This window comes from Molothrus ater, chromosome 21 (assembly GCF_012460135.2).
Source record: "Molothrus ater isolate BHLD 08-10-18 breed brown headed cowbird chromosome 21, BPBGC_Mater_1.1, whole genome shotgun sequence".
Lineage (NCBI taxonomy): Eukaryota > Metazoa > Chordata > Aves > Passeriformes > Icteridae > Molothrus > Molothrus ater.
Window position 1 is genome coordinate 8,634,078 of NC_050498.2, and position 22,529 is coordinate 8,656,606.

The window sequence follows — 22,529 nt, forward strand, 5'->3', positions numbered from 1 at the left end:
CCTGGTGAGCTCTGGCTTTCCATTGTGGCCCGAAGGGAAGGGGCAGTCATGGCACAGCCCGAGGAGATCAATGCCCTCCAAGCCCCTTTCCCAACCAGCTCTGAATAAGCTGCCCGCACAAGGTGAGCAAAGCAGCAGCTCCTCTCAGCCAGAGCAGCCCCTGTGCCCCTCAGTGAGGGCAGAGCAGAGCTCCACGGCCCCAGGGACTGAGCTGTGACCACCACAGCCCCAAACACGCCCAAGGCACCTCCAGGCTGGGGCCTGGCCTGGCCCAGCATCTGCTCCCTCTGCAGTAACAAAGCAACTTTGGAGAAAACTCTGCATCCTTCTCGATTCCTCTTTGAATCAAGGAGATTTCAGCTTCTACAAATAAATCCCAGAGGGGTTTTAGTGCTTTTCACTGAATAATTAAAGAAAAAAGTGACAGGAAAAAGTCGCTCCATGTGCAGCCAGGTGCTGCAGCAAGTGGAGCTGACCCTGACAGCCTCCACCATTTTACTTATCCACACACAAAACACCTGAAATTCAGATTTCAACATTCATTTTATTAACAAAGTGCAAACAGTTTTAAACGGGGAGTTGTAGAGCACATTCACACGGACACAGGGCACAGGCAGCCACACGAGGACAACACCAGGCAGGTACTGACAGGGCTCATGCTTTGTCACTAACCAGGCATCAGCTCTCAGAGGAGCTCCACAAGGACTGCAGCAGCTCAAAATGCAACGAACAAAGAGTTTGGCAATGGGTGTGGTTGGTCCACGTCACCAACTGGGGGAACAATGGAGTGGTGGCTGATTGCCCCCAGCTCTGGAGCCACCCCAGCATTCCACAGGACTCTGCTCATTCCAGTGGCACAGCAGGACTCTGATCCCAGCTGGGGCTCAGCACCTTCCCCAGAGCAGCTGAGGCTGGTGGAGCTGCAGTGCCACCCCTGCAAAGGTCCTTGTGCCCCGGGCAGGGTGAGACAGTGGCAGAAGAACCCCAGAGTGGAGAGGGCACAGCTCCAGGGACTCTCACAGCTCTCCCAGGGCTGCAGCCACGGATCTTCAGGCCCCAGCCCACGCTCTACCTGCTCCAAACAAAGGCAGTTTGCACTGAGAACTCTCCTGCTGGAGCAGTTTGAAGGCTTCAAACAAACACAATCTAAGAGTTAAAATTTTGTGCCAGCTGCTTCAACCCAGCCAGTTTTGGGAGCATTTAGAGCTCAGCCCTCGCTCCCTCAGAGCCAGAGGGAGCTCAGGATCCTGGCACAGGCTGAGCAGCCCCAAGGAGAACCTTCCCAGTTACCTGGTGCTGTCATCTGCAGGGACAAAGCTGAGATCCTCAGAACTGGCCTGGTCCCCATCTGGTCCCACCGAGGAGTGTCCTGAGGGTGAACACAGCACCAGCACAGCCCAGTCACCCTCCCAGTGACACTGCAGAGCCAGGAATGCTCCCTGCCCTCCCTTCACTCAGGCCAAAACTTCACCCCCTGGCCTCACAGCTTTGATCCATTGGAAGGAAGTGAAAGCTCAACCAGAGGACTCTCTGAAGCTCAGGCTGCTGGAAGCACATTCCTGCCAATTAAGATGCAAATCAGTGTCTAAGGCAGTGGTTACCTCCCTGGAATTTGCCTACTTACAGTGCCAGTCCTGGCACACAGGGAGTTCCAGTTGGGAACTGGAGCTCTGGGTTTTCCAGCCCTTCCCAGGAGATTCACCTCAACTGACTTCTCAAGGCTAGCAAGAGTTTCCCTCTCCTGTTTTGAGCTGTTTTAATTGGGATCCCAAGAGAAGAGTTCCAAATTTTACTGGCACTTGGAGCTTTAACACCTCCACAGCCTCCCCTCCCAGGGATCTGCATCTGAGGAGCTCTGGGAATGTTTGGGAATGTTTGGGAATGTTTGGGAAGAGGGGCTCCAGCAGCTCTACCTTCACTGGAGGGCTGGGCAGAGAAGGCCTGGTTGAACACCTCTGAGGGGGAGGTGGCATCTTCCTGCTCCTCGTTCTCCGTGTCACATTCGATGTCACTGTCACTGCTCATCCCCGGCAGGAGGTGCAGGACGTGCTTCTGACACAGCCCAGCTGCAAGAGAGACCAGAGCCAGCCAGGGCACAAGGATGGCACAGGATCTGCACTGCTGACTCTGTCCCATGTCCCATCCTGCCAGCTCCTGGGATTTGGTGTCAGAGCAGAGGGAAGGAGCAATTCCCAAGCACCCAGGGCTCTGATGGGGCACTGGGGACCAGCCCTCAACACAGCTGGGTTTGTCCTGTGTCACCAGCTCAGCTGCTCACTCCACTCTGCAACTGGGACAGAAAATAAAAGTTGCTTTTCTGGCAGCTAAAAAGCAGCACAACCTTGGGGCAGGTGAGCCTGCAGAGCCTTCAAGCAGCAATAAAGAGTTTGAGTCTCACATTACAAATTTCCCCTCCAAAGCAGAAGCAGAGCTCGGGTGGCTCCAGGTGATGGCCCAGGGTGTGCACAGGGCAGCCAGAACTCCCCATGGACAGCACAGGCTCTGCTTCTCAAGGGCTGATACTCAGTGCTAAGAAAAAGCAAAGTGAGAGGCCAATTCTACTGCAGTTTTTCCTCTGAAGGAAAGAAGATGTGTAATATTTGCTTCCTGGTGTTTTTAACAATGAAGTATTTGAGTTTCTAAAGCGTTTTCCTATTGGGCTCCCTGCTCTGAGAGCAGAACTGCAGGAGCACATCACGATCATGCTGCAGTGACTAAGAGCAGAAATTCAGTTTTGTCACTGAGAGACCTTCTGTAAATGCCAACTCCCACACAATATTGCACACTGCAGCTCGAGATGGATGCTGGCACCTTAATATAGGCTTTGTGCTACAATCCAGTCATTGAAATTCAAATTAGTGCAGGGGTGGAAGGCAGGAGAGTTTTAGCAAGATAAGAAAAACTCTGTGTGGACTTTCAGAAGGGGAAAAAAAAGCAATGTTATTTTTTTCCAGCATGGAAAGGATGCAGGAAGAGAGAGGGAAACTTTCCTTCAAGTCTCTAAGGAAACTGGATTATGCACCACAACAGCCAGCAGGACTGAAGTGCTGGAGAGGCTCTTGTGTGGCTGTGGACAAAGTTACCCCAGGGGCTGTCCCTGAAGGCAGCAGAATTACCAGCCAAGGTCAGTGGATTCTGTTTAAATTAGATATGAGCAACTTCTCAAGGCCACTCCACCGAACAACAAAGACCTGGAGCTGTCTCGAGGTACAAAAAGCAGCCCCAGCCCCAGGAGCTCAGCAGGGGCACAGGGATCCTCTGAGCTCCCCCAGATTTATTCTCCAGCTCCCAGCAGAGCTCAGCAGCCATGGAAGCAGCTCTGGGGGGTTCTCTCCTCCCTCCCCACCAAGCCCCATTTACCTTCCTCTGCTGCTGCTGCCTCAGGGCCCAGCCCCTGCAGCTCCCCGGGCTCTGAGCTGCCCTCCAGGCCTCCAGGCTGGGCTCCCTCTGCCCGACACCCCTTGGAGTTCGAGCTTGGGAAAGAATTGAGGAGAAACAGAAAACCCCACGTTAGAAATGCAGCCTGAGCTCAGCTCTGGAAACAAAGCCCTTTAGTGCCACATTGAGTTTTACTCCTTGTTTAAGTCTTCTGCACACTCACTTGAATTTCCAGCTTTTTTTTAACATTTTAATATTTCTAAATCAATCAAAAAACCTTGAAAAGTTTGAATATTTTCCAAAAAAAAGTGACTCTACTTATTTAGAAAAAAAATAACCTGAAAACTCCATTGTCCTTTGCTTAGGTGGCCAACAGAGAATTATCATGAAATGGCTGAAAAATCGAGTTAAGAGTGAAAAGCTTCATCTTAAATGAGGAAATCAAAAGTGATTAAATGTCACTTAGAGGGTATTTTGCATGGAACAGTGGGAAAGCAGACCTGGGCTGCCTTTCATTTCTGAGTGTCAGACTCCAGCCAGAGCTGATCAAAATAAGAGAAAAATGAAAAAAAAAAAAAGAAAAAAGAAAAGAAAAAAAGACAGCTTGTAACCTAGTTATAAACCCAAAAATTGCTGTCCAGAGGGAACAGCAGCAACCAAGCAAACTTCAAAGTAATTTCTCTTTCATGCTACAAGCACCTGGTTTTAGGAGATTGTGGGGTTTTTGCAGATCAAGGGAAGGTGGGGGAGGAGATAAGAGAAAAAAAAAAAAAAAGAAGAAACCCCTACCCCAGAACAGCAACTTTCCTGTTCTTCTCTGCAGCAGCCAGGCCGTTCAGGGCAGCAGCTCCCAGCTCAGAGTCTGAGCCCTCACAGGGCGGCTCCTCCTGCTTGGGCAGCGCCTCGGGGCCCGCCAGGGCGCGGCTGTGGGGCCGAGCACTCAGCTTGGAGCTCCCCAGGCCTCCTGAGCAGGGAGAGCACGAATGAGACCCTTGGGATCCTCCCCTCCTCCCCTGTGAACGCTGCCGAGGAGCAAACACCAGTTCTGGGTCAGGGGTTGGTTTCCCTGTGCTTGCACTGAAGGAAGGGCATCGTGCAACTCAGGAGCAGCTCTACCATAAAACTCTTACTGGAGCTTCCTTGAGTTCCCTCTAAGCAAAATCACAATTTCAACCTGGCTCAGGGCTCTTTAATCCTGGATTTTCACTGTCAGGTTCACTCCTGAGAGGTCACAACATAACACACAGATTTATGCTCTGCTCAGTCAATGTCAGGTGCTGCCCCCCAGCTCAGCTACAGGAACTCATTGGGTGGGGAAAAAGCATCCATGCAAATTTAGGGGAAACTCCAGTTTCTAAATAAAATCTTCATTGAGAAGCTTTTGTAGAAGAGATGGCAGTTCCACCCCCCAGGTGGCAGTGCCCAGGTACCCTCAGCAGGGTGGCTGCTGTCCCCCTCAGTGTCCCCTCAGTGCCCAGGTACCCTCAGCAGGGTGGCTGCTGTCCCCCTCAGGGTCCCCTCAGTGCCCAGGTACCCTCAGCAGGGTGGCTGCTGTCCCCCTCAGGGTCCCCTCAGTGCCCAGGTACCCTCAGCAGGGTGGCTGCTGTCCCCCTCAGGGTCCCCTCAGTGCCCAGGTACCCTCAGCAGGGTGGCTGCTGTCCCCCTTCAGGCGCAGGTTCCCGTCCCCACTGTCCATGGCTCTCCTCAGGGACAGGCTCCCGGCGGCTCCTGAGCGAAGGGGCTTGGCTGAGGAACTTTTCTTGCTGGCAGCTGCAAAAAAGGGTAAAAATGTGACAGTGTTCAGTGAAAGCACTGCTGTACCCTGGCCTGATGCTGCTTGTAAGTGAAGCTCCACATTATTCTCATTGTTTATTAACCCCCAGTCCTGCACAAAATCCTTCCACACCTTCCTGTCAGAGGCCTGGGCTGCTCAGCTCATGTTCACTTCCCTCCACTGGAACATCCTCCAGAAAGCTCCACCACATTCCTTCAGCCAGCATGAGAATATAAATGATAGACAAACACAGTGCAGCCTGGCACTGGGGCAACCCTCTGACACTGTCACTGCAGCCTGGCACTGGGGCAACCCTCTGACACTGTCACTGCAGCCTCTGGCACTGGGCTAACCCTCAGGACACTGTCACTGCAGCCTCTGACACTGGGGTAACCCTCTGACACTGTCACTGCAGTCTGGCACTGGGGTAACCCTCTGACACTGTCACTGCAGCCTCTGACACTGGGGTAACCCTCTGACACTGTCACTGCAGCTCTGGCACTGGGGTAACCCTCTGACACTGTCACTGCAGTCTCTGGCACTGGGGTAACCCTCTGACACTGTCAGTGCAGCCTGGCACTGGGGTAACCCTCTGACACTGTCACTGCAGTCTGACAGACACTGGGGTAACCCTCTGACACTGTCACTGCAGTCTGACAGACACTGGGGTAACCCTCTGACACTGTCACTGCAGTCTGACAGACACTGGGGTAACCCTCAGGACAGTGTCACTGCAGCCTCTGGCACTGGGTAACCCTCTGACACTGTCACTGGATCAGGTCTGGCAGTGCCTGTGGGGTCCAGTCTGCTGTTTCAAAGGGCAGGGCAGGTTTACATTTCTGATCTTCCAGCTGACCCTGGCTATGAGGAAGTCCCTGGGGACATGAACCACCTGTAAGGGTGATTAAACCCCCCTTCCCCAGGCACTTACAATTCCTTATGTAGCAGCTGGTGACTGAGGACTTGGTCAGCAGCTCCATCCCAATTTCCTGCAGCTTGCTGCAGCTGTCAGTGCCACAGGCAGCCAGGGCCCCCTGCTCAATGGAGAAGAAGCTGGGCTGTGCCTCCCCTGAGCCAGCATTGCTGCTCCTCACTTCAGACAGCTGGTTCTTCACATCTGACATCTTGCTCCGAACTTCTGCCATCTGGGTTTTGAGTCTTTTCAGCATTTTCAGGTCTGGGGGCACCCTCCACATGGCCTGGTGCCTGCGCTGCTCTCGCTCCTTCAGGGAGTAGGATGAGGCTTTGCCAAAGGAACAGGCAGAGAGCACAGCAGGTCAGGAAACCATCCTCAGATAAACATGGACACCCAAGAACTGTACCTTGTGTCCTGCTGTAAGAGTGAGGGACACCCATTCTGTGCTGGCACTGCACCCACCGAGGCTGCAGGCACTGCCCAGGGCTGGCACTGCAGGGCTTTGTTCCCAGTCATGGAGGAAGGTCCCCAGGGCTGCTGATCCCAGGAATCCTGGTGACACCTGAGCGCCCACCCTGCCAGCCAGGCTGCCAGCTCGTGTCAAATTTGTTTTTATAACACTTGTTGACTTTGTGTAGGAGATTCTCAGACCACCAATATCTCATAACACAAAGAAATTGCAGCTAGGGAAGGAATTCCCTTAAGTAGCCCACAGCAGAAGAGCAGGCTGAGCAGCCAATACCTGAATAAACCTCTGTGCTGTTCAGCTGGGATTAGATCAACCTGGATCTATCTGAAGTGTTATAAATTCTGTGTTTCTCTGCAAATTCAGCTGTTCCAAACTGTAAAGTCAAGTGGCTCCTAGAAACCTTCACCTCAGCAGGTGAGGTCTGGCAAACTCCAAATGGAAGAGCAGCTTTGTCTTTACTGACCAAGTTCAACCTGGCTGGGAACAGCCAAACCCCAAGGGAAGCTCCACAGAACAGGTGATTTTAGCTCTGTGCTCAGGAGCTAAAGATTCACAGAGCTCAGTGTGAGCTTCACCCTGCCTGAGTGGCACAGCACCAAGTGCTCTGCCCTCTCCTGAGCTCCTTTTGTCCAGGGAAAAGGCTCCTTTTTCCAAAAGCAAAACACAACTGGGACTCTCAGTTCATGAGCTGTTCCCTTTTTTTTTTTTTTTTTTACTTCTTCTAGAAGGGACTTCAATTTTTGGGAATATGGATTACATTCACTGAAAATTCACGGCTGTTTCTGTAACCCCATTTAAAAGCTAATGACAAAGGAACAAAGAGTTTGAGCCAGCTTTTAAATTCAGTGCCACCAATGGCATTATGGCAGCAAACCCAAGCATCACTTGGAGCAAAGGGACATTTATTTCTCTTTCTGTTCCAGAAAGTCACCAAATGGTTCTGGGCCAGCAGTTAAGTAAGTGTCAATCATGACAAAATTCAATCAAACCTCAATAATAAATTTAATTCCTCACTGCCAGAGGAACAAGCAACCTCCAGGAAGAGCCAGGGCTGCCAGCCCTGCTGCTGCACATGGAGTTAATGGCTATTTTCGGGTCAAGGGTCCCAATGAACCACAAATACTCCTCAATTATTTAAATACCATCACTATTTTTGGCTCCTGACATTTTGATCCATTTTTCTATTTTTTTTTCCTTTTCCAGCCCTTACAACCACTCACTTTTTCTAGCTCTAATGTCCTCTAAATTCCAGGATTTATCTTTTTGGTTTGCACCGTGCTCCAAGTGTGCAGGGAGAGGTGAAGCTGCTGCCTCAGCACAGAATTGTGTGTTGTGCTGTCCTCCAGTGCCAACCCCTTCCAGAACAGTGGCTTTTCCCTCATCCCCCTGCACCTCCAGGCAGAACAAAACCATCAGACACGTGCTGTAGCTACCTCTGTTCTGCAGAAGGGAGGCAGGAGGACGTGGCTGAAGGCCCCAGAGGTTTTCCATGCCATTCCTGTCCTTGAGGTCCAAGAGGTGGATGAGAATGAGGGGGTCTATGTCCAGCAGGCTGCTGCTGGCCGTGGAGCCCAGGGCGCTGGCTCCGCGCCGCGAGGCTCTGCCGGAGCTGTGGCTGGTACCTGAGGAGCAGGAGAGACACAAAGGTGGGAGCTGTGGGACACAGGGGTCATTTATTACCTGGGGAAAACAAAAAAAGAGTCACACAAGTAGATTAGGAATTAATTGACCCCCATGAAATTAAGGAGACGTGGGTGTTTTGTGGATTTCTGGATGCTGAAAGCAATCAGATGTGCTGCTAATTAAAGAATAAGATAAAAACAGCTGGAAAAGGGGAAATGCTTCATTCATAGCTCTTATAAAAATCTCTTAATGAACAGATTTGTTAATAAATAAATACAAAGATTAGAGTTACTCTAAAGGAATAAGGAGACAAACATGTCCCTCTCTGACCTCCAGAACTTCAAAAGAGGAATTCTGTCCTTCAAGCACCAAGAGACTTTTACAGCAGCACAAACACTATTTCTGGTATCTTTGTCCTAAATAAATACACTCAGATTCCACAATATCTCTCTGTATTCCATATAGATATCCATTTCTTTCAGAATCTTGTGGCTAATTTGGGCTGTGTTTATCTCCAGGCTGCAAAAAATCCCAGAACACCTTATTGTGTTGCATTTAAAATGTATTGTGAGTATTCTTTACTTCATTCCCTCCAAATTCTTTGGTTTTTGCACTGCACTGAACCCCAAGGGAATGTGGCACCCACTCAGGTCACCCTGACATCAGTAAAAATTCCTTGTCAGTCTCCTATTGATTGGAACACAAGGAATTTCAAAGCTGCCCTCCAAACTTTGCCATCATTTTTAAACCAGCACATTCAGATTTCCTCCCCCCCCCCCTTTTTTTTTTTTATTGAACCAATGAAGTGTTTCTGCTACACTGCAATAATCAGTACAAACCACATGATGCAGCAGTTCCCAAAATAGAACTGCCTGCAGAACACACAGCTTGGCTTTGCTTCCAGGAGGAGCAGGGGAAGGAATCCAGCAGCGTTTCACTTTTATGGGAATTCTGGACTCATTTTTCATACCTGATGCTCCAGGAGTAGCAGCAGCTGCTGCATCCTCCATGAGATCTCCATCTTCCAGCTCCATAGTGCTGCTGTATTCCACATCATTCTCTCCAGACCTTCAGGGGTGATCAGGGAAAAGGAAAATACAACTGTTAGCTTTCCTCAGCGCTCTTGGTAAACGTTGTGGCACAAACCTCAAAAAACAACATAAAGTGCTGTAAATTGTATTTCCTGCATTCAGGCTAGCCAAACTGAACAAAGCAAGTGTAGTAATTAAATGACTGTCTCATTACCCAAGAGGCCAAAAGTGCTGTATGTACCTAGACTGCAAAATGTGATGCTGCAAACTCCAGTGTTTGTAAGTGCAGCAGCAGATTGTCAGGTTTTAATTAAGATTCCAGGATTTGACATCAGCTCTGCTCAGTCTTGAATTTCCTAATTTAAGTACCTGGCCTCATCATCACTCTCCTACTACTGCAACACTTCCCAGAAGCAGACCTCTACTCTGTTACAGAGCTGAGACAGATTCCTTAATGGTGTTTTGGGAAAGAACCTTCACAGATTATCACTTGTCAAAGACAGAGTGCAGCACTAACGTAAATAAAGAGATCAGAAAGACACTCATTAGCTGACCAAAAATTCAGTGTTTAGCACTGACTCTATGAGTTTGTGTTGCTCCCAGTATAGGAACCACCTCTCAAATCACACTGGAATCCCACACACCCCAGCAAATTACTCAAATTACTCAGTTCCCACTGGAATTAGGATGATTACCCTGGGCACAGGATGAGCTGAAAGACATTTTTAGTTACTTACATAGTTTCTTCATCAATATCATTTTCTTCAGTGTTACTGGTTGCTGTTGAACTTGCTGAAGAGCTGCTGCCATCGAGGTGGTTCACCTCATCTTCCCCAGCAAGATCTATATCCAGGTCACCATCTGAGAGCTCGTGCTGCAGGAAAAACAGGAGGGTTTTGATGTAGAAACATCGAGCAGCACCTTGATGCATCCCCAAAAGCTATGAACAGACACTCTCTGTCCCCAGTGTCACTATCACACAGCCCTGAGGAGGCTCTCAAAGCACATTAAAGAACAAACACAAATCCGATTTTTTAGCTGCAACTTGGAGACTTTTTGTGGTGAGATCTTTTAGCTCAGTTCTGGACCATCTCTCTGGAGTCACCTCTCACTCACAGCTCTCAAGTGTGTCATCTCCTATTTCCATAGCAAGGATAATAAACCTCATTTACAATTCACAAGTTCCCCTGTTTCTATTGCTGCCTTATCAAAGAAAGCTGCACATAAACAGAGAATTCCTACATTAAAGTCTTCCTGCTGAGTCTTCTCTTCCTCCTCCTCCTTGTTCTCCCGTGCCAGTCCTGGAGCAGTGAAATTCTCAAGCAGTGCTTCAATGCTTTGTCCAGGTTTTTTTGCTCTTGTCTCTGAGCCCTCATCATTCTGGGGACTGAGGTGAGTGTCTGGAGGGGAAACCCCTCGGGACTTCTGGGTCCGGGACAGTTCAATCGCGAGCCTCTGGAAGAGCAGCACACAAATAACAGCAATGGAGCAGCAGCAGCAGCAAATCAAGCACTTTTGTTGACTTGCAGAGACACTCCAAGAGGTGATTTTACATTCACAAACATCCCACTTACTTCTTTCAGGTTATTTATTTGCTGGATGTAACTTGTCTGAGCTGCTTCCAGCTGAGCAATGTACCAGTGCTGATCCCGGCACTTCTGGAAGAAGGTGGGTGAGCGCACTTGGAACCTTCAAAGGAACATTTGAAATGGGGTTTTTGAGGGAATTTGTTTGGTTTGAGGTTTGTTTTTAAAAGTCCATTCCTCCAAAACCTTAAAACCTGAAATCTAGTGGTGAAATAAACGTAACAAAAAGGTCCTTACGGGCTCAGTGTCCTGAACACCCTGACTGGCCACAGTGAGTTCTGTAGCAGGGACTCACAGCCTTTTATTCCCAAAGCTCTCCAATGCTCACTAAAACTGTTTCTAAAGAGGGAGAGAAAGCACCTTTTTCCTTTAATTCTGGTAGCTACAGCTCTCTAACCCTTATTAATGCCAGGAGCAGCCACTCCTCAAAGGAAGACAGACTTGAAACACTCCACAACTCCCTTGGGCACATTTCCTTCTTTCAACCCGCCGAGAGCGAAATCCACTCGGAACAAAACACGCCAGCAACGTTTTCAATTCCAACAGGAAAATAACTCCCAATTTCAGCAGAGGCTGGGGTGCCCTTGGGGAGGAGAGCAGCAGCCCCACCTGAGGATGACGGTGTCGTTCTGGCGGTTCAGGTAGCCCTCGTTGGCCAGCAGGTCCAGGCGGAAGAAGCGGTTGTAGCCCCAGCACTCCCCAACTTCAAAATCAGAGGCGAATTCCCGGATGATGTTTTTGGTGGGATCGTTGGTGGACTGGTGAACCATTTCTACACGGTATTCGTACCTGGACAGGGCAGAGGAACGGGGATTTGGAGCAAAAGATGTCAGAATTGTTGAGTGGTTTAAGAGCTGCGCTTTCTTGCCCAGCTGAATGAGTGAGCCAGGCCTAAAATCGTACTGAGCACTTAAATAAACAATGAAAACTAAAAGAGAGCAGGAATATGGAGTAGAGTGAACTCCAGGGCTGAACTACTACACAGATACTCTTATCAGTTGTTTCACCAGCTTCTTTTTTATCTCAAGAAAGCCACTGAGTAACAACTTTAAAATATTATCTCTGTGCCTGAGTCAAAGCTAAATGGACGACAGAAGTGTCACCGTTCTTTTTCAAAGGGCTTTGCAGTCTCTGACAGAAAAACCCCAACATCTGTTCCTACTGCAGCTTTGCTTACTTGGATGTCTCTGGCAACCCAGCAGACAGCTCCAGGAACACTGACAGGTAGTAGCCTCGAACTACTCCATTTCCATCCTTGAAATGAAATCAAGACATTGATTAAAAACAGAAAGGAAAAACTAGAAAAAATTTTAAAACCAAAACAATTTGATACAGAAGACTTAGAAAAGTTTAGAAAACAGCTTCAATCAACACTGGATTTGCAGCAGGAATCTACTCTGGATGTTACAGTTGTGATTTTTAGTCTTCAGCGACCTCCTACTGTAACACGAATCAACAAGAAGCACATTCACAGTCCAGTATTGGTATCTCAGATATAAATAAAGACAAAGCTTTAATTGCTCTAACACTTTAGGTATTTGATTAAGTGGAAGTCTGAATAGACAAACACTCAAGATATCAGAAAAATATTATTTTAGGTTAAACATTAGTTCTGAAGTATTTTACATACAGTCACATTTCAAAGTTACTTAATTTTTGAGGAAAGAGCAATTTCTTCAGAAAAAAATCCCATGCAACATGAAAAGTTAGGGCAGTTAACTGAGAAACAATATTAGAGTCACCAGAAGTCAAGAAAAAAATACAGCAAAACCTCCATCACACTCACCTGAATCAAGGATGAAGAATGGCTCAACTTGAATCCTCCAGCTTGAAGAAACATTTCAACTTACCATTGAAAAAATAAATTTTAATGCCTTCTGACAGCACAGCTCAGGTAGCTAATCCTGAATTTACAATACTCTGGAAACTTCCACACAGTTCCACCTCTGCACTGCAGTAATTCAATTCTGGGCATACATGGGCTTAACTTTTGGAGCCAATTTTTCAAGGATGCCACAAAAATCACTAAGACAGAGCTGCTGCTCCACCACCAAACTCCTCCTGCTCCACACAGCTGCAGGAGCAGCACTGAGCAGAGCAGAGAATGTGGGAAGATCCCAGCTTGGGGGTCAACACCCCAACACGGACAAAACTTCAGAAACTGGAATATTCAGCCCTCTGAAGGGACATAGCAAAATCCAAGTTTTAATGTCCAGTTTGAGAGCTGGATGCAGAGTCAAGAACAAATGCTTGGTCCTCCTCCCACCTTCCCCAGGAAGCATCACTCAAACAGGGTAAGTTACTCTATAGCTCAGTTCTGTAAGAACATCTGCAAAAATCCCATTAAAATATCCATCAGAGTTCCTCTGCAATATCAGTGGGACCCATCTTTAATTGCTTCTAAATGAACCAAACCCTACTGAGCATGTTCTCACTGGAGATCTGGAGGCAGAGAGGGAACTCTCCAAAGGCTGGGGATCCACTCCTTAGAATGTTCTTTTCTTTTCCTACAGCTTTTCATGTACAGCATGAGACAAACACGATTCCTTACTGGGAATGAGCTGGGATGGGAGAACAGCTGCAGCTGAAGGCAAAACTCACCGGGTAAACCTTTAATCTCCAGCACAGTCCTGACACCTGCAGGGGAGGGCTGTACACAGGATCCGCTCGCTGCCGCAGGGTGCTGGGGAGACAGGAGCAAAACATTGGGCACTGGGACACAGCAAAGCCCTCACAGAGCCAGGAGCTGCACAGAGAATTGTCCTTATCATGGACAATGATTGTTCACCTGGTAAACAAGAGATTTTTAATGGAATTCCCATAGTTTAGTCTACATCTCGCTGTTTTTCTGTAGAGGTTGTTGTGTGTTTTAAATAACACTTCTCATGTACAGAAGGAACAGAAGGATGGTGCCAATATTCACAGTAATTGAAGATATTCTTACCTGAAGTTTTCCAAGACAAATGTAGTTGAGTCATAGGCTGGAACCAATTCACTGTGTGGGGAAAGAATAAATATATTACACTCGAATAACATGGCATTAAAAATCCCAACGTTTGCCATCTGTAGAACTTCAGATGTCTTAGGTCACCAGAGCCACTGAAATTCATCAGGACTACAGTGGGTTATTGCAGTAGAATTCCATTTATACACCTCCTCAGGAGGAGACTCCTTGGTGCCATTGGAAAATAAACATTCAGATTTAAACCATGACACAGCCAAACCAATTTTTGCTGAGGAATTCTTGACACTTCTCTGACTTTCCATTTTCTGGAGACATTTTTTCAGCGCGGGCTCCCTCAGAACCCAGCACCAGCAGCATTCTCCTGATGAAGAATTGTGCTATGAAATGATTTTGGCTGTATATTCTGAATTAAGGTGACCTGCAGAGGCATCTCATGAGAGCCTGGCAATTATACACTGAATGACCCAATAATAAGGGAAAAAAAGGACAAATCAGTAAACTATGTGTAGAAGAGAAAAAAAAAAAAGTTGTGAGCTGGAACCCAGTGTCCTGACTCCCCAGCAGGGACTACAGACACAAACTAAGCCCTGCTGGGACAGAAAAGCCTACTTGCAGCACAGGTTACTACAGGGAGTAAGTTAAGAGCAAACTCTCCTCTCAGGTACTTTAAATATGGTTTGAAACACTGAACAAACAGAAGTGCAACACTCACCTTGTGAAGTCTGGGGGGACAGGAGTGGTGACAAAGGAGGCCATGGGTTTCCGATGGACCTGCTGGAACATCATCAGGATCTCGGAGCTCTTGGATATCAGCTCACTCTTGCTGCAGGACCGCAACTGGGAGGGGAAAAAAGAGGGGAAAAAATCCTTAATTCAGTAAAAAGCACAGGTTTGATCCACTTCTGGTTTTAAACAACTGAATTACATGTTTGTGACAGCTTCAGAAAGTTTATCCACAACACAGTGACAAAACGGAGCTTGGAGGTTTTGGGTTATTTTATTTTCTGGAATTCACAATGGAAGTTACAACAGCCACTGTGTATTTCCCTTACTTAGAACTGGATAATTTTGTATGATATTGCCATTAATCCCTGTAGTAACTTTTCAAGCAACACAACACTTCTGAGTATCTCTAGAAGACACACTTATTTTTAAGAAGAAACTGTGCAACCTAAGGCCACATCAATGAAAATATGTTCTCCAGAAATATCCATCAATTAATATTTTTAAAAGAAAAAAGTAAGTAAGAAAGATCCCTCCTCAGCTGGCCTATCTACACAACATTTAATCTCCTTTCATAATTACCTGATGTTCTACTTCTTGAAGCAGGGTTTCCAGAAGTTCAGTTTCTTGAGTAAGTGATGTCTTTTGACCTGTTTAAAGAAATGATGTTAAAAAGCCCCTAAAACACATACTCAATATTTCTTAAGTGTATTTTCTTTTTTTTTTTGTTTCCACTTGGAAGCTGCCCCAGAACATACTAAGGTAAAGGATTTCTAAATGTACCAAGGCTGATTGAGAAAGCATCTGAAAAGCAAGTCTGCATTTTTAATTAGAGCTGTACTGAAGAACTCATTTGAGGTTAAGTCAGTAACCAAGCACTCTCTGTCCCAGAAATGGCAGGTGTGTTGGTCTGGGGTGCTTTTATGGACAGAAAGAACAGCAGGTTTGACTCTTATCCAGACAAGGCCTTCTTATATTAAAATTACATTAAAAGGAGTATCTATTACAAAGATGCATTTTCAAATTAGAAAGATCCACTTCTTGACCAACATAAACGAGGAAGTAAAAGCACTTTAGTTGAAAAGTGCTAAATAACTTCCAGCTAGATGGGAATGTTTTCCCAGTTACAGAATGTAATCAGGTTATAGCAAATTTAGAACTTTGCACAGTACCTACATCATTAACCAAAGGCTTTGCTGCAGGGGGAAGTTTTCAGCCAGCAGTGAACTTGCTCAACACCAGGGCGTGGAAGAATTCACCCTCCCAGAGAAACAAAGCTTCTCAGTGGGTTTAGCCATTGTTAACACATTTCTCCTCGTCCTGCCAGAGGCCATACCCACCCATGAGGGTGATGAGCTTGTTCTTGAGCTGGGTGTCCAGGCGGGCGATCATCATCTCCACGGCATTGCGGATCTCGCGCACGCGCTCGTCCTTGGCGCTGCGCACGGCCTCCACGTTCCGCTCCTGCAGGGGACAGGAACCCTCACACGCTGCACCTCCCCTCAGCCACACCCTGCCTCCATTCTCTCAGCCCCCAGAAAAGCTTTAAGTGTCCCTAAATCCCCCAAGAGGGAAAAGGGGAGTGCTGGTTTTGATGAGTGATTTCACTGGATTCCCTCAGAGAGCCCCAAGGGGAACCGGGAAGCTGAGAAACGCTGTCTGATCACACAGGGATTTGTCATGTGGGGATTCTTTAGGATCAGACCCGTAAATGCAGCTGCCAGTTTCTCTTCTGCAACTGGAACAGCACAGAAAAGCGTTTTACTCTTTGTGGTAACAAGAATAACATACTAAAACCAGAAAAGTTTTGTGGTAATGGATAAAACCAGCATCCTTCTCCCTGCCAGGGTAAGGCCACAAACTCCCAGCATTTTATCACCACACTGGTGTTTATAAAGTCACATCTGAGCTGGAGAAGAGCAAAACTGTTAGTGCATGTGGCAAACAAGCACCTGAAAAATGGGCAAAAATCATACAGAAACTCGCTGCAAAAATTCCTGGGTTTATGTGCAAAAGGACTACACATCATAAATGTAACAGAACACAAAAGTCATTCTTCCTGGGATACCAGAAACTGCATCAGATTGCTGGAATTCCCACTGAAACTGCCCAAGGTGCATGTGTCAATATTCAGATTTTTGACATGTTTACCCCACAGGGAAGAAAAAGAAGGTGCACAAACATATCTGCAACTGGTGAGCTGCTCATCCTGCAGGCTCAAATACATTTACAATTTATTATCCTAGAAAAAGGAAAATAAGCTGCTAGAATAAAGTGGTTTTGTACTCATTTAACATGACAGAACACATTAAGTGTTGACCAAAATATATATTTCAAAGAAGTGTCCAACTCCAGCTTTTAAACAGCACACCCAAGGAGAAAAATTCTATTACCTAACTCTAAACCAGAACTGAGAATATTTTGATCTTTCCACATTGTATAAAAAGAGTCAATGAAAAAACAAAAAGGTCTCTCTGTGGGATAATCTCACCACCTTCTAACAGGGACTACTTCCACTTCCCACTTTACAGTTTCCTTTGCCACCACAGGAGAAGTTTCTCACCACTTCCTGCACCAAACTGATCAGTTCCATGAGTCTTCTCCTCAGCTTTGCCACCTCTTCGTTGACTTTGGTGACGTGCTGCTCGTAGATTTCTGCCAGTGGTTTAAAAGTATGTCCCCCATGCTGTTCAAAGAGAGAAAAAGGGAGGAAGAGGAGGAGGTGGTGGTGAATAATACAGCATCTCTTTTCCACTTTATTCCACTCCTATTAAATTCCTGAAAGAGAAGGGAAGAAAGCCTACGAGTGCATCCCTCATTCTGGAAAGGTTCCAAAGCAGATTGTATGTAGGAAGTCAGTCTTTCACTTCCCTTTGTAAGAAATCATGAAGTTGGCTCTCATTCCATCAAAGCTTCCTGTCAGGAGTTATTTGGAATCTCAAGAGTCCTCCAAAAATAAACTGCTTCATTCACTGTGCAATCCTTTACCAAATCAAATATTGACAGAAGGTTTATTTTTATCATTATTATTATTATTATTATTAAAACACCCTTCCCAAACAAAGGCAGTTAACCATTTACATTCCAAACAGCAACAGCTGTTTCTCCTTGAATACCCAACTGGATGGATAAACCCTGATGAATTTAATAGCTTTGAAGATTGGAGGCCAGGACAATTAAACAACAAGTGTTATCTGTGTTTTCTGAGCAAGGCTTCTTCCTTTGCCCACAAAATCTCCCCACCACAAAGAATTTGTCCAAAATATCATGAAGTTTATACCAAGGAAGGTAATTCTGACCTGGCTTTGGTAAAAACTCCATTTCCTTCTCTAATTATGAACTGACAGTATTGTGTTTCACAAGCAGTGGTACTAAATAATAAATACACCTAAAACTGCAGCATTTGCATGGCAATCCAACAGCCACAGCAGCAGTTTCACAGCATTTTTGGTTCTTCAAAACCACTGTCAGACACAGTTTGAAGGCCCTCATACCGTGTCCATCTCCCCTTACCATTCCTCCCCAAAGTGCACACTGGTGGCAGATACACTTCTTGCAGGTCCAGCAGAAAACACTGAGCTTCTCATGATGATTTTCACACCTTAAACCAAAAAAATCCACATATCACCCACAGAAAATAGCTATGAATTTTCTATAGACTCAGCTAAGCATTTGCACTTGTTCTGCTACACAATCCTGCAAGCAAAGCATTAAACATCTTTTGCAGGAGGAACAGCTGTAGTCAATAAAAACCTTTGGTAAGACAAACGTTGCTTTTAGTATTCTCTCCAGAAGCCCTTCACAGACACACAGAGTACATTACTAAAATTAGCTGCTATAATTCAAACCACAAAACGCTCGATGCAGAGAACACTCCATTTACTTGTCCTTTTCATTCTCCTCGTGCTTTGTGAGGCTGCAGAGCTGAAGTGTGTCCAGCTGCTGGGTGACCTCCTCTGCCCAGCGACAGTTGACGAGCTCGCGGAGCTGCAGGGGCGCTCTGCAGGGAGGATGGCACAGTTAGAGCAGGCATTTGGCTCCAGCAGCTAAACAAGAAGCACTGAAATGAGCTCAGTTCGTTTCTACGTTACCAGAAGAGTCACAGGTAAAAAAAGAGCAGAATTTGGATTAGTTATTAAGTAAAAATTGAGTCAGTTTGATCATTTGGGAGAGGTGGGAACTGCAGCCTGCAGTGATACACAGAATGGCTGCACAGGCACTAAAAATGGACACTTTCACCCTGAAAACTGAAGCTCCTGGGCTCTGACTTTTGAAGGAAGAATATAAAGAGGAATTCCCTCTAGGTGCTCCTGTTACACCAGCTATGTGCACAGCAGTGTTATGTGGGAAGAACAAAGATCCTGCTCAGCTTGTCACAAAACTAGAATGCATTTTAGAAGAAGTATTATACCAGGGCCAATTTTTATAGAAACAGCAGGCAGGTCTGAAGAAAATTTAAAGCTTATAAATTTAGTGCAAGCTGCATTGAAAAGGAGATTGATCATAACAGGACAATCCACCCAATTCCTGATATTAAAAATACCTTACCTACAATGAGGGCACTGAGCTCTTTGTTCAGTCAGCCAACGCTGTGGTGGAAAAAGGAGAAACCTTTTTAAACAGACTGCAATGAAAGAACTGCAGGCAAATATGTTCTATCATTAATTAGAGTTACTTGTTTTCATTACAGCTTTCCTATACTTTTTCCCTGTTAAGCAAATTTTCAATTTAACTGTTCAATCACTTAGTCACAGAAGAAGCTGCTATTTGTGTCTTAGTAACAAGCAGCCACTTTGTCTTCAGATGTCAGAGATGCTTCAGTTAAAACTGTACAGAGAATTCTGAGGTACCAAATATTGCATTAGGAACCACCCACCTGGCAGATTCCCAGAGTCTTAGACTAAAGCAATAAAAGAAAGAAAAAGACACCACAAGCATCTTTCTCAGAGTCTAATTAGTCTTCAAGGTAATTTATTTCTTCCTCTTGAGTTATTTATAGACAAATTAAATAGCTGAAGTTCAACGATCAAATCCACAAGGAGCCTGTGAATGTTTCTCTTCCAGAAAGCTCCAGGGACAAACAGCTGAGCAAAGAACTTCACCTGCCCACTACAACTCACAAGTGTAAAAGCTCAGCACTTGATGGGTTTATATTTGTCAGCTCTCTACTACATTTCAAGAGTCTCATGAATAATCTCTCACCACCCAGCAACAATATGTCACTAAAATCCTTAATATGCAGCACGAATCCTTCACCTACAGCTCTTGTCAGAGCTTCCAGAGTGAAGGATGAATGTCTGTTCCAATTTCTGGAAATACTACTGGAGGTCTGGAAACCTCAGCTGAACCTTTTGCTGCTACAGCAACACAAAACAGCACCTGGATTTGGAACTGGAGTGTGACACACTGGGAACCAGGGCATCAGCAAGGAAATGAGGATTCAGGTGCTGCCTCAGACTCCCCTGAGAAAGATTTAGCCCCACCTGATCCCACCAGCCCAGCCTGAGAAGCATTATGAAACACCTCCAGGGTACACGAGGTGATGCTGTGACCTTCCCGGATGCAAAGTCAGCATCTGATTTCTGTCCCAACTTTTATCTTCCATACAGGCATCACCAGCTCTCAGGAGGTGCTAAAGAAGGGATCATTGTGTGTCTCTTCCTTAAAGCAATTATTCCAGATGGTGCCTATAATTAGCAGCACTGAAGGCAATGCACACAGCCTGCCTACTTCTTCCTCAGGGGTGTTATAAAAGGTTTTGAAAGGGAAACTAAAGGGGAGGGGGGGGGGGAAAAAAGCAAAAAAGGAATCCTTGGAACTCCAGGAAAAGAATGTTTTCATAAGCTCAGCCAGTTTTCAGTTCAAACCTTTGAAAGAACAGACTAAAGCAAGCAAACTCACCCGGATACAGCTGAAACAGCAGAGCTTGGAGCAGTGAGGGCACAGGCGGGCGTCCCGCAGCTTCTCCATACAAATGAAACATCGGAACACCTCGGCAATGCTCTGCAAAGGGGGATTAGCACTATTGTCAAACACGCCTCTGACACACCAGGGCTGCATTCGTTCCCCAGGCACGGCGCCAGGTTTCTGTCCTGTTCCAAACAGCACCTCTCTAAGGGAGATACAACCTGCAACCACAACTCTCCCCCTCAGCTTCTCCTACACTGCACCAGCAGCTGGTTTACAACACTATTCTCTTTCTCCAAGGAATACTTTCTGTTTGTCTTATCTCTTTCGGAGCAGGCCTTTCTGTAGCCAAGATATTCCTGCGTGTGTTCACACGGGATTGAGCAGCTGCCAGAAGAAATGGGGTTGTACCTGCAGATAGTGCCCTGGAACTAAACTATTTTAGATCGTGGTAAGTGCATGTATGTGTAATACAAAAGAGGTGTTGAACTGAACTGGGTATTATTTTTTACTTTTATAACACCTATATTCTTTTAAGGTCTACCATTAGCTCCACGATTTCTACACTCTCCCCCACCCTATTTAATCGATTTTGGGTGATAAAAACATTCCCCAAATGAGAAAGATATTTTGAAAGCAATGTTTGCTTTCCATATTGATAATTTTTAACTGATAGGGAAGTTTTACATCCTGTATCATACACGACTTAAAATACCTCTGGTTATAACTCTGGAATTTCATAAGGTCCTTCAGGTGGGGTAATTCTTTTTTCCCACAGCACTGAGATTGTGAATCAGCACAAAAGCAAGACATCTTCAATTTACGGATACCAATATATCTCCCACACATTAACACCTCCTTTAACAGCTACAAGCCATTGAAACGCATCATACGCGTTTACAGGAGAAAACCGCAGCCGGTCTTTTACATCCTGTCCCAGCGTGGCAGTGACACAGCCCCCAGCAGGTGTTCGAGCTGCCGGGTCACAGCCACTCCTGCACCTCCACGGTGCCAGGGCGGCTTCGGTGTGCGCCAGGTCTCCATCCCTCCATGGCTCCATCTCCCTCCGGAAACGGCACCCGCGGCGCTCCGCCAGCTCATTTCCGACCCCCTCCGCACCTGCCTGCCCACCCGAGCCAAGCCCCGCAGCGCCGCAGGCTGTTCCCAGCGCCCGGGCCGACACCGCTCGCTACCGCTCGGCCTTTTTTCCCCCCTCACACAGCGTACAAGGACGCTCCGAGGGGCTCCGGTAAAAGCGGGCGGGTGCCGCAGCCGCTGCCCCCTCACCGCGGGAGGAGAAGCCGCAGCCGCTGCCCCCTCACCGCCCTGAGGGAGCGCGCGCCTCCCGCCCGCCCGCCCTCACCTCCACGCTCTGCTCGTCCATGGCTGCGGCTCCGCCAGCGGCGGCAGCAGGGACGGCTGTCCCCGAGCTCGCTGTCCGTGCCCGCGGGTGAGGAGCAGAATCTCCGGGAACGGCGCTGCGAGGAGCGGAGCCAACGCACCGGGCTCGAGCCCGCGCACCGGCCGGGCCGTGATCGCGGCGGGGAGACCGCCCCGCCCCGCCCGCGCTGCGCATGCGCGGGACCGCCCGAAAAGGGCGCGGCGGAGCGTGAGGCGGCCGGGCTGCGATCAATGCCCGGGGTTAGGTGAGGGTGAGACCTGGGACGGGGTTTGAAAGCGCAAAACTCAGAGCTCCACGCACACCGAAGCTAAAAAAGGCATCCCAAAGGGAACGCAAAACTGCCACAACATGGCTTCCACCACGGCTCTTTCCTTAAAACCAGCCCTAGCCCAGAGCTGTATTCCTGCCTAGGGGTTAGGCTTAGTGTTCCACCTAGGGTTAGGGTTTTTAAACCACAAAACCCAGAGCTCCAGGCACACTGCAGCTGCAAAAGGATCCCAAGTAGAACACAAAATTGCCACAACACGGCTGCTTCCACGGCTTTGTCCTTGGAACCAGCCCTAGCCCAGGGCTGCCTTTCCTGCTTAGGGTTAAGGTTAGACCTAGGGCTAGCATCTCTGAAACCACAAAGCCCAGAGCTCCAGGCACACTGCTGTCACCCTGATTTTTTAAGATATTTTTCAAGATTTTCTAAGCCTTCTGATGTTTACATTCTTGTAATGAACTTTCTCACACATTTTCTGCAAATAACTCAT

The 22,529-nt window shown here is 47.1% G+C and overlaps 1 protein-coding gene across 1 annotated transcript; it reads right to left on the reverse strand.

Moving 5' to 3' along the window:
• Positions 1 to 524: 524 nt before the first annotated feature.
• Positions 525 to 21,922, reverse strand: TRIM37 (tripartite motif containing 37). The gene is made up of 25 exons (XM_036395236.2): positions 21,736 to 21,922; positions 20,367 to 20,468; positions 19,014 to 19,054; positions 18,349 to 18,465; positions 17,979 to 18,066; positions 17,029 to 17,151; positions 15,806 to 15,929; positions 15,048 to 15,115; positions 14,455 to 14,579; positions 13,722 to 13,772; positions 13,379 to 13,460; positions 11,955 to 12,031; positions 11,387 to 11,566; positions 10,766 to 10,880; positions 10,434 to 10,646; positions 9,929 to 10,065; positions 9,131 to 9,228; positions 7,971 to 8,159; positions 6,084 to 6,395; positions 5,017 to 5,148; positions 4,168 to 4,342; positions 3,361 to 3,473; positions 1,914 to 2,066; positions 1,291 to 1,369; positions 525 to 1,072 (listed from the first exon to the last, which is right to left on the reverse strand). The coding sequence occupies exons 1-25, from the start codon at positions 21,754 to 21,756 to the stop codon at positions 1,069 to 1,071; spliced, it is 2,919 nt and encodes a 972-aa protein (XP_036251129.1). The 5' UTR covers positions 21,757 to 21,922; the 3' UTR covers positions 525 to 1,068.
• Between the last annotated feature and the right edge of the window lie 607 nt (positions 21,923 to 22,529).